At 49.9% G+C, this 11,754-nt stretch overlaps 1 protein-coding gene across 2 annotated transcripts; it reads right to left on the bottom strand.

The window, feature by feature from the left end:
- Positions 1 to 336: 336 nt before the first annotated feature.
- On the bottom strand, positions 337 to 10,844 carry CRYGS (crystallin gamma S). Of its 2 annotated transcripts, XM_038415694.2 has the most exons (3): positions 8,406 to 10,844; positions 5,064 to 5,306; positions 337 to 716 (listed from the first exon to the last, which is right to left on the bottom strand). In XM_038415694.2, exons 1-3 carry the CDS (start codon positions 8,424 to 8,426, stop codon positions 444 to 446), a joined length of 537 nt encoding a protein of 178 aa, XP_038271622.1. In that variant the 5' UTR covers positions 8,427 to 10,844; the 3' UTR covers positions 337 to 443. The 2 variants fall into 2 exon arrangements, 1 of the variants encoding a protein (XP_038271622.1); XR_006274012.1 differs by lacking the exons at positions 5,064 to 5,306; positions 8,406 to 10,844 and adding an exon at positions 5,921 to 7,714 and having other exon boundaries at positions 577 to 716.
- Between the last annotated feature and the right edge of the window lie 910 nt (positions 10,845 to 11,754).

The raw sequence follows: 11,754 nt of genomic DNA, 5'->3' as shown, positions 1-11,754 counted from the left end.
TTGCCAACTTTCTAACTGCAGAAAACTGAACACCCTTGCCCTGCCCCGAAACCCCTGCCCTGCTCCTTCTCTGAGGCCCCACCCTCCAGCCCCCCTCCCTCCGTCGCTTGCTCTCCCCCATCCTCAATCACTTTCACTGCACTGGGCGAGGAAATTGGGGTGTAGGCTCTGGGGTGGGGCCAAGGATGAGAGATTTGGGATGCAGGAGAGGGCTGGCACCGGTCAGGGAGGGGAGAATGGTAGCAAAGGTCTAGCCTGTAGCATGAGTGAGGTCACATGCTAAGCAGGTTGCAGCCAACCAGGGCCTGACCACCAGAGCTACACTGATTGGAAATAAGCAGGACAGGGAGCATTGTATCAGCCACTAGCTTTATTCACAGACTCCACTCAGTTTCCCTGGCAAAGCAGGGATGTTGGCCCCTGCCGGGGAGCTGCCCCAGCTCTCACTCTACAATGCAGCGGAAGGACTGAACAGTGGGGGACACAGCCTCCCAATCAACGGGCTTGCGGTACTCCCCCTTCTCCAACAGGTATTGCCTGCCCCGGAAGTTGGGGTGCTCATAGAATATCCAAGCCCCCTCCAGCACTTTGCAGGCGTGGATTTCCCGGATGTGGAACTCATCCATGACTGAAGGGCAGTCCTCTGTGGATTCGTACATCTGGCCACCAAAGTCCCCCTTCTCAAAGATCTGAATACAGTGCTGGCCTCCACTGGACTGCAACAGGAGACAGAGAGTCACACGTTGCTGGGCACAGCAGCACAGTTCAAACTCATTCTCCTCTCGCTATACGCAGGGAGCATAGAAACTGCCAGGCTGAATTGGACCAGAGTCCAGCATCCTGCCTCTGGCAATTGCCAGATGCTCCAGAGAAGGGTAAAGGACTCCACAACAGGCGGATGTAGGGTAATCTATCTCCCAAGGTTTTGTCCTAATCCCTGGTAGCTAGGGATTGATTTACACAGTGGAGCAGGAAGTTCTGTTTCCCTCCCAGAACTCCGAGTAGCATCAGCTGTTATACCACAACCCCCCTTGCTCATTGAGCTCCTATGCAAGCCCCTTCTTCATGTCACAGCGGCTTTGGATGGAGGCTGCATGATGCTGCTGGCCATGGAGACCCTAGGTTTGCATGGGACTGTACTGTTTATGAGCATCAAAGGTGGACAATTAAAGGGGCCTCATTATTCTTGAGAGGCAAGAAACCTCCCTTCTCCCCCCTCCCCCCAACTTTGCGGAATGCACTGATGGGAACGTAGTGACTGGGGGGGGGGGCAGAGGTAGCTCCCAGGCGTATAAAAGGACAGGCCTGACCAAAATAATCAACTGGCTTTCCAGTTCACCTGAGTTAGTTTATTGCTCCTCAAGTTGCCCTTGGACTCCCCCAACCCATCTGGATTTTATTGCTGTGCCAGTACCAGCTCCTCCACTGCCCCGAGGTGTTATCACTTAAGCATGGCCCTGCAGGCTCAGAGGGTCTGATTCTCCCCTGCTTTACATGTCATGTAGTCGCTGGCCCATCTGCAGACAGTGCCAGATGCTGCCATCCTGCTACGCCAGTGTTAGGATCCCTGGGTGGAGAAGACGGGATGAGGGGCTGGGCAGGGCAGACCCAGGCTCAAGAGGGCAGAGCCATGGCACTGCTGGAGATGGAAAAGATATGCACTTTGGCTGGCACCGGCTGCACTTCAGTGTTTTAAACTGATTCCCTCTGTGGGGGAGGTTGACTGATTTAACCCTTCGGGTGCTGCAGGTTTCAGAACTGGAGCTGCAGTGTGGCCCAGGGCCGTAAGGAGTCAATGAGATGTTGACAGCCTGTACTCGCATTTCACACGTACAAGGCATTATACTTGCTGAGATTTCAAGCACCGAATAGCTTTAAGCGCTACAAGAGTGTTAATCTCCAGCTTTCTGTGCAGCCTGGCCCACCTCATCCCTCCCTCCCTGGTCTGTTACCAGCACCAACCTGAATGCCACCATTTCCCATAGGGGTGATGAATTGCCTCTCCTCAGGGCAGCCTATTCCTCTTGCCCTCCCCCCTGGAAAGGAATGTTTCACTGCTGCCTTGGATGTGCTGGAGTCCCATGCCCATGTGGGGAAGTTTCCCATAGCTAACATTCATCTAATGACCCCCTAGCTGAGTGCCCCCATCAGCTGGCTCTTTCAAGCACAGATCACAATTGAAGGCAGTCACATACCACTACGAGGCCTTGGCATTGATGAAAGCAGCACGGGAGGCCAAAGACTCTAAACCAGGTTGCAGCCAACTGGGTTAATAGTCAGAATTACAAGTTAAATACTTCCACCCAGTGTTTAATTATAGAATATCAGCAGGGCTCCACCATTGTTAAAGCAAGCGGGAAGGGGCAGCTCTTTGAGATCAGTGGTAGGGGAGGTGGTGTCCTCGGGGGCCCACCCAGTTGTTCTAGAGCCTCCTATGAGGAGGTATGCTCTGGCTAGAGGATGCTGGAGCAGCTGCTCATGCCCCAGTCTTGCCTCTAGAAGATGGAGGCGTGCAGTATTTAATGGGTTGGATTTCCCTCCTCTGGCAGGGGCAATGCTCTTGGCACTAGCTGGCTGGACATTGGTTTATCATCTCTTAGTTTACAGTTATTGGTTGCTACAGGGCATCACCGTTAAGCACACTGATTGCCTCCAGCATTACGCTGAGACATGGCCCCCGCACCTCCTCCGTGACCTGTGCTTTTAGGGATGTCTGTTATTCCATACTTAATAGTTCATAGGGCAGCTGAACTACAGAGCTACAAAGCAGCATTTGATCAGATAAAAACATTTCCAACCAACACATGCAGGACGATGCAAAGGGGTGCTCTATACCATCAGTTAAACACTGCTGAGCTGCATCCCTTTCAAAATCAGCTTTGGCCTGTACTTTTGATGCACCTGGCTTTTATTCCCTGCCAGTGGAGAGGGTCACATGAACGCCAGCAGCAGATGAAAGCTTCCCTGCTCTTCACAGCCTAGTCATGGCAACGGGTTCCTCATGTCTGCAGGCAGAGCACAAGGGGCAAAGCCTTCCTTTAAAAGAAGGGCAAAAAAGCCAGCCAAGCTCCGTGCTCTCCTTTGATAGCCATGGGAGCTCCCAGCATAGACTGAGGAACGGGGATGCCCTGGGAAAACTGCCTGCACTTCACTCAGGGTCCCATTTGCCTGTTCTCAGGGGTACACACCTTGGTTACCCTGTCACACCCTGCCAGCCTCAGTGCCAGGCTGCCCCACATTCCCTCCCTCTAAACTTCTGGAAGGGAACCAGCCTTCCTGTTCACCTTGTATCAGCTGTTTCTTTCGCACCATTGGGCGTTCTCTGCCCCTTGCTGACTCAGCAGGTTGGCCACAAGGTGAGCTGGTGCCAGCACAAGCTGCAGGGTAGAGCTCACTTCCACTCCTGTGTAAGAGCGGGTAAACATGGATTCCTCAGTGAAGCAGGGGCACAGCCAGTATTTCCAAAGGCCAGGTCCTGTGCTCTGCGAATGCTAGCAGGAGCTACTTAAATGCTTGGATGGAGTGATTTGCAACCATGGCAGAATGAGAAATCTTAGATCCAATGTTCCTGCATTTGGGTCAAGTGCCTGAGGCGAGACTGTGTTTAAAATCCCCCTTTTGCACTCTCTAGTCTTGGGCAGTTGAGGGACTGCTCCCCATACTCTGCTAAAAGTTCCTGAGAAGCAAGAACAGCCCTCGGTGAGCTGGGGCTGTCTTTAGGAGCCATTTCCACCCACTTCATTGCTCCTTTCTGCCTCCAGCATGTAGCGAAGGGGACTCTGCCTTATACTAAAAGTCTTGTATCAAAATGCAATTGGCTTTATTTAACATCCTCTCTGTCCTTCCCAGCCCCTGCTGCAGACAGCGAGCTCCATCTACGCAGGCCGCACACACGTCATGAAGCAGCTGGAAGTTTGACTGAGTGAAAGGGATGGAGCCTGTGTCCAGTTGAGTCAATGGGGAAAGCAGGCAGCACGCTGTCTCGTATCTCCCAACATACTTTGAATCCCTAGGAAGAGGGGGCAAGTGGTTTTGTTTTCAATTAACTTTAACTAGGCAGATGGGGTGTGGGATTTGTGCACAGGCAGGCACCTGCAAGCCCTCACCAGCAGAATGCTCCTCGGGAAATCATTCCCTTCCCTACACCCCACCTGTGGGGGTGGGGGACTGAGCTGCTGCCTGCCAGCCAACTCCTTTCTCTAGTGCCAGTCGCACTGAAACTGAACAACCAGGAGATCAGTTCTAGCAGGGAGCGGAGTGGGAAACAAGCTACAGAGGTTCAGACAAACGCAGGCTGGCACAGGCCATACAGCGGAGATTCTCTAAAGCAACTGACTGGGGAGCACAAATCCCAAGGATGGAAATTCCCAGGGGGCTTGTGCCCCTAACTGACATAGGTGCTTAGGAAAATGTCACCCTATGTACACACCAGCTGCTGCAAGCTACATCTGCGTCTGCAGGGAAAAGGAGCAAGGAGAGTAGAGGAGTAAACCTCAGGAAAGCAGGGTACAGAGTAACCACCTCCCCTATATAAATTCCAAACCCCCAGCTGCCTAGAAGCAAACTGCAGCAATGTTATTTCCAAACAAAATTACACTGACACCCCAATTGTTAGAGGTATCCACTGAAACTTACCTACAACCTGCCCAAAGCAAACTGCTTTTCTCACTGAAATCAGTGGGGGAGTTTCTCTTTATCTCAAATTTCTCTGTCCCACTTCACAGGGCCATGGGGAAGCTCAAGAGCATCTCTCTGTTATGGATTAGACTGAGCTGCTGCAGCAGCGTTTCGAAAGAACTTCAGCTACGTACTACATGAAAACACTGCAGCTTTCCTGGGAAGGTTTTCTTATTCTCCCAGCCTTCCCAGGGTTATGGTTTGTTCACTTGCCCCCAAGACTGCAACCTTCTGATGATGCAGAAATTGTCCCATGTGACCTGGTGGGATTCTGTTACCTCGTTCTCAAGTATATCTAGGAATATCCCACCCGTGTGTTACGGAGGCACACAGCAACACATGTGCTTTGGGGGAGACTGGGGAGAGGAAGGGAAGGTCAGACTTACTAAGTGAATGGCTTTGCATGAGCTGAGGCGGTCATTAAGGCCCATCCAGCGCTGGTACTCGGGGTACTCGCCGTGGGTCAGAACGTACATGTTCCCTGCAAAGTTAGGCCGCTCGTAGACAACCCAGGCACCCCCCTCCACTCGGATGGAGTTGCAGCGGCTTAGGTAGGTGTGAAAATCAGGACAGTCACTATCACACTCATAGCGATGGCCCTGGAAATGCTTTTCTTCGTAGAAAGTGATCTGAAACACAAGCAAAGCAGAGAGAGGGGAGGTTCCTTCTCCCAAAAGATGGTGATGGCTCAGTCAATGGCTCTTGGGCAAAAGCAGCGGAGAGTCAGGCTGAGGCGGTGAGAACTGCAAGTGCTGTCACTGAAGCAAGCATGTGTTAGTTGAAACTGCACCATTTGAACAAGGCTGACTCCTTAGCTACTGCCTTTAACATAAAGGCGCATCATCAACCATGAGCAGTTAAAGGGGACTGCCCTAGGAAGAAATGACAAAGCTTAATATTATTAGAATGGTTTGAATGACATTCAAAGAAAAATGCAATAAAAAAAATTGGGGTGGGGGGAGAGAGAAGAATTGCTTTGGTTTAAATTGCTTGCAGTGGGCCCGATCCTGTGACGCCTCATGCCCACCAATAGTCCCTAGAAGAGCAAGTAGCCCGAGGGAAGGCCAGCTTTTGTAACAAGAACTGCAGGGTTGGCACCGCTGTTTGCAACCCGAACACCACAGTCCTGTTCTAAATTTGAAGAATGAAACAGTCTTTTTTCACTGGCCATGCTAAAGGAAATGCAAAAAGTAAACAAACCATCGAGAGGGAAAAAGCTAGAGGAAGGGAAGGTCAGACTTACTAAGTGAATGGCTTTGCATGAGCCATTTGTTTCACATCTCTTGTCATTTTAATTATTTCAGGGATGGTTAGTAACAGAGGTAAAGACATTTAGGCTCCAGTCCTCCAAATACTGTGTGAGAGGGCTACTTGTGTGCTTTAAAGCTAAGCACATGCATTGCACGATCAGGCCTTATCTATTAACTGCATGATTTTCCCTTTCATAGTTCTGAGTCTCTATGTATAACACACAGCAGCCTGTTTCCACATCCTATGCTATAGTGCCATAACATGGCCATTTTTTTTTGCCACTGAAACAAAGTTTCAAAAGTGTAAGATACATTTGACTTCCCTAATCCATTTGACTTCCCAAATCGAAGTTTTGTAGTCAGAACAATTCACTGCTCCTGTTTGCAGGCTGCTTTCCAACCCCCTTCAAACATCATCACAAAGAGAACTGAGAACCCCTGAAGTTTATGTCCACAGAGCAAAGAATGGACTAACAATAAAGATCAGTATGTTTAGCCTTAGTGAGAAGAGCTCATAGGAATGTGTAAGGAACATGCTCCTCCCCACCAGCCCTCCACTAAGCTCCTTCACTACAGGTGGGCACAGATGCTTAGTTCAAGTGAGATGTCTCAGCTCTAACCAGCAGGGAAGTGGCACAGCAGGGAATTGAACTCAGGTCTCCCGAGTCCTAGGCAAGTACCCTAATCACTGGGCCATCCTACCTCTCAGAGGACACTGGAGTCTCCTGCTCCCCATAGTTTAAGTTACATTAGCAAAGCAAAGAGTGAACCTTTGTCCTTGATCTTTAGTAAGTTACTGTCCACCAGCAGGCTCAGCCCCAACACCACCAGCTGTCAGACAAAGCACCTTTCCCCCTGCTTAGAAGAGCTTAGGTTCCAAAGGTGAAGTACATTCTACATGAGCAAATCCTTGTGCCCACCTGATACTGGGGCAGGTCTCTGCCTGCCTGCAGTGCCCCATTCCCATCCTGCGATGGGACTCAGAGACAGGAGCGGATGACAAGAATATTATTGCACAGCATGCCTGTGCAGTGTCATTGTGCCCATTTTACATACGGGCACACCGAGCAATGAAGGGTCACTCCAGTGTCCCCCCCAGTGGGAGCAAGAAGTTCAGAATTTGGCTGTATGTGCCCAGGGTCACTCAGCAAGGCAGCACCCAACTGGGAACCAGCACCCAGGCTCTCAGTCTCATGCACTTTGATCCCTAGGCAAAACGTAGGGTTGTGAGCTACATCCCAGTCTGGTTTAAACCTGCTAGGAGTCCGAAGTGTAGGGCCTGCTCCCACACCCACTGGAGTCAGTGGGAAAACTGCTCTCAACATCCCTGGGTACAGCACTGTAGTCTGAGGATATGTCTACCCAGCATTTTGGAGCATCAGACTTGCTGGGCTCACACTAGTGCTCTAGAAATAATGGTGTAGACAGCACTTTGAAGCCGCAGCTCGGTTAGGGAAGGGTGTGGGTTTCTGAGCCCTAGTGGCACCTTCAAAGTGCTGTCTGCACAGGTATTTTTAGAGTGCTGGCACAAGCCCTGCTAGCCCAAGTCTGTCACCCTGGGCTGGGAGGCTCACTCTAAAATGCTGGGGTAAACATACCCTGAAGAAGTCAAGTGTCTGGGCAGTGCCCTCTTTGGCAGTATTACATATTTCACACAACTGGTCTCCCCGCACCTGTGATCAGAGAGTCAGGCATCTGCATCCCAGCAGTCATGCTGTACTTTCTTCTCGACAGCCTGACTATGGAGCATACACCGGAGCTGGCTGCTAGCTTTGGAACTCAGATGCTTTGAACGGTTTCAGAGTAGCAGCTGTGTTAGTCTGTATTCGCAAAAAGAAAAGGAGACTAACTAATTTATTTGAGCATAAGCTTTCGTGAGCTACAGCTCACTTCCGATGCATCCGATGAAGTGAGCTGTAGCTCACGAAAGTTTATGCTCAAATAAATTAGTCTCTAAGGTGCCACAAGTACTCCTTTTCTAGATGCTTTGAAGACACTCAGCGCACCTTCCCACAAGCTTGCCACTCTCTTCACAGCACAGCAGCCCTCCCCAGTAAGACACCGAGGAGAGCATGAGGCACATTTGAATGTCTCCCCAACACACAGCATTCGCCTCCCACCTCCACTCTCCTGATGTACTGTAGTAGAAAGAGAAATATCCAGTGTGAAGAAAAAGAGAGGAAAGACCATCTTTGTCACTCAAAATACAGCCCTGTATTTTAAATAGTCATTTTCTCTCTCTCAGCGAGCTTTCGGTTTGAAAAGCTCCAGTCCCCAGTGGAAACGCCACATACATTTTTGAATCACTTGGTTTTTATTCACTGATCTTCCTTCAGAGAATTAACAGACTCTTCTACCACTGAGCTAAATTCTGCTCTCTTACCCTAAGCTCCTGCTACATTTCTGCCATGTTTGTAAATAAGAGAAACTTCCTAAATTGCATCTTGTCCCCTCGGAAAGATACACAAACAAACTTACCCTGGTTCCTGTTTTGGACATTTTCCTTTCTAGGCACTACACCGCAGTTGCTGCAGGAATTCTAGAAGCAACTGCAAAGGGCCAGAATCTGGGAGGCCCTTTTTATAAGGCTCCTTTTGTACCAGACATTCGCTCTGTCATGAGAATGGGATCCAAGAATTGAGTCAGAGCTAGGGATTGTTTCTAGAAAAGCAAACAGGATTAGGGAATAAAAGGAGGCTTCAATGTACCCTTTATTTTTTTTTGTTATTGCATCATCAGAGCTCAATGGTCTGCTGAGACAGAACACCAAAACAGTCCAACTGAGAAGCTTAGGGGGATTATACAGTTTGGCTGCTCTCTCTGCTTTGAATATTCCAAAAAAAGATCATCACTGACTAGAATCCAAGGTTCTTAGGTCCTACGCCCCTCTGTAAAAAGGAACCAAGCCTTGTGAGAGGACATTTTCTAACTGTTGCAACATGCAGGGGGGAGACCATAAACACATGCTCAACTGAAAGGTGGGAAGAGAGCTGGAGAAAATGGCCTCTGCTTAGAGGACACTATCTGAAAGCAAGTAACAGGAATGTCTGTGCAGCAGTGATAACACTGAACTGGGCAGTGTGGCCTAGTGGATAGAGCATTGGACTGGGACTCAGTAGACCTGCATTCTATACCTGGCTCTGCCAGCAGTCTGCTGGGTGACCTTGGGCCAGTCACATCTCTCTGTGCCTCAGTTTCTCCAACTATAAAATGGGGAAAGAAATATTGACCTGTGTAGAGTGCTTTGAGATCTAGGGATCTCTAGATAGGACCTAGGCCTTTTTTCTATAGCACCCTCCATCTCAAACTGCTGTTAAGAATATTAACAGACATACCCGAAGGAGAGATTTTTATCCCCATTTTACAATGAGGAACGTGAAGCACAGAGGGATTAAGTGAGGTGTCCACAGTCCTACAGGAAGTCCATGTCAGAGTCAGGCACAGAACTAAGATCACCTGTGATTTAACCACAAGACCATCCTTCTTAGGGACACCCTTACACTGACGCAATACACTGGGCTAGGTAAATACTTACCACAATCAGAGCGGGGCACAAAGCATGGAACACAGGGGTGTAGATGTCTGTGCCCCCAGAAGTCACTCTATTATAATTATAAACACCCCTCCAGCTATTGCCAGCACCACTCCAAAGGCTTAGAGAGACAAAGACAGCAGATGAATTGGCAAGCAGCGCCTGAACCACTCAGCTGTTATTTCAAATCTGTCAGAACGGATCCATTTCATCCCAATGATTCCACATGCTGCCGTCTACACCAGCACATCTTTAAACCCTGCCAACTCCAGAGGCACTCCGGGCCAATAGGTTGAACTAGATATCTGCCCAATGGCATTCCATTCTCGTTCCTGCCTAATCCTGTAAGTATCGGGGTCTGTGGCTTACACACACTGATTTTCTGCTAGCATGTGAGGCCACTCACCACCATTAATCCAAGAACTGTTTATGAAGATTCCAGCATCCAGCCTAGGACCCAGCTCCCACTGAAGGGTGCTACAATGGCTCGGTATATTAATCCCAGAACTGGATTCCCTTTTGCTATCCCACATCCCCCATTTAAATGTTGGGTAGATGCACATCAGAGCCAACACTTCCATTTCTTCCCTGGGCCTAGGACAGTCTTCCACTTGGGGAGGGGGTGGGGGGAGGTCAAGGGATGGGGGAAAAGGAGTTTGCTTGAGTAAGTTGTCCTGTGGGGGGCAAAATTGTGACATTACAAAGCTATGAGGGTCTGTTGCCAAATTAGATTTTAATCATCTTCCTGCAAACGTGCAAGACAGAATCATCACCACCACTTTGGATTGGGTAGTAACCTGAGAGTGTAGCTGGGTTTGTCCCACACCTCTAAGAGCCATGTCCAAGTCTTACCTTCACTTGTTATTCAGGCAAAACAAATGCCCACTGATGGCTAGGAGAGTTTTGGCTGAACACCAGAAGGCTAGATCACCAGCTGCTGTCAATCAGATGTCACTCCTACACTGAAGTCAATGGAGCTATACCAATTTGCACCAGCTGAACATGTGGCCCCACTGTGTCTTCTCAGACCATACCTCAACCTCCTTCTCCCTCCCACTTAGCATTTCCAGGGGGCTCCTGGAGCCAGTGACTCATGCATGCATAGTTCCAGATGTCATCGAGGCTAGTGTATCAGATCCTGTTATTTTCCTTGTGCTCCACACATTTGGTTTCTCTGTTTCACATTTGCCAGTTGGGTGGTTCAGATAAATCTCACTATGTTGCATGCAATCAATCATGCAGCAGCTTACCTCATTTGCCTCACTAATTGTGAGCTGGTCACTCAGACGTACCCCACAAGCCCCTGGGTCAGCTGACTCGAACCTGAGGGGCATTGACTGAGGGGCTAAAAATTGCAGCATAGACGTTCAAGAGCAGGCTGGAGCCCAGGCTCTGGGGCCCTCCACCCTTGCAGGGTCCCAGAGCTCAGGCTTCAGCCCAAACCCAAATGCCAAGCTGACTCAGGCCAGCCATGGGTTAGTTTTTATCCCCATGTGGACATACACTTGGAGACTGGTTGTCTTGAGAGCAGGAAATGAGAGTGAGACCCACTCCTGCTGATTTTCAACTGTGGGAAGCTGAAATATTGATGACAGGAAATGCTGCTCAGATCAAACTACTGTCGTGTCAGGGATGCCACGGCTGATACTATACTCACTGACCTCCAGGACTGAGAAGTCTCACCCACTGTTGCTAAGGGAATTAATGTCCCCCCCCACATGAAATATGACCACGTTTATATGTCATTAGAGCACCACAGGAGCTAGAACCATAGGTGGCTGATGAAAATATTCTTTGTGGTGGGAAGAAATGAGTTAAACAGTCAGATGCTGCTCTCCAGTGCATGTGTGCAGGTTGCTCTCTCCATCCCTGCCTGTGTGCAGGGGAGGACTGGGGAGCAATAGGAGAGTGAGCCCCCCCACACACGCACAGGGCTGAGCCAAGCTCTCCACTCTGGCCTGTTGACTCTCAGGATTCAGATTTGCTGTGGCAGGCTCTTCTAAATGGGAGGGGGATGAGTGGGGGGGCTGTAACAGGAGGAGGTTTTGTGAGGCTTGAGTTTATCTGGGGTAGGAGGACAACATTGGGTGGGGAGTTATTTGGGAGTTGGATGGCTGTGTCTGGCTCCTTTCTCTGCAGCCCCTTCCCTCTTGCTCACTCCCTCCCTGCCTGGCACCAACTCCAGAGCCAGTTCTGCACCCAGGCAACAGCAGAGAGGGCTTTTCCCCCCACCACACCAGCACTGGGCATGGCTGCACTCAGGAGGGACTCTGCACCTCGCGGGGGCCCGGCCCA

This window comes from Dermochelys coriacea, chromosome 9 (genome assembly GCF_009764565.3).
Source record: "Dermochelys coriacea isolate rDerCor1 chromosome 9, rDerCor1.pri.v4, whole genome shotgun sequence".
In the NCBI taxonomy this organism is placed as follows: domain Eukaryota; kingdom Metazoa; phylum Chordata; order Testudines; family Dermochelyidae; genus Dermochelys; species Dermochelys coriacea.
The sequence above is the reverse complement of the archived record's forward strand: the minus strand, read 5'-3'. Positions and strand labels throughout refer to the sequence as shown.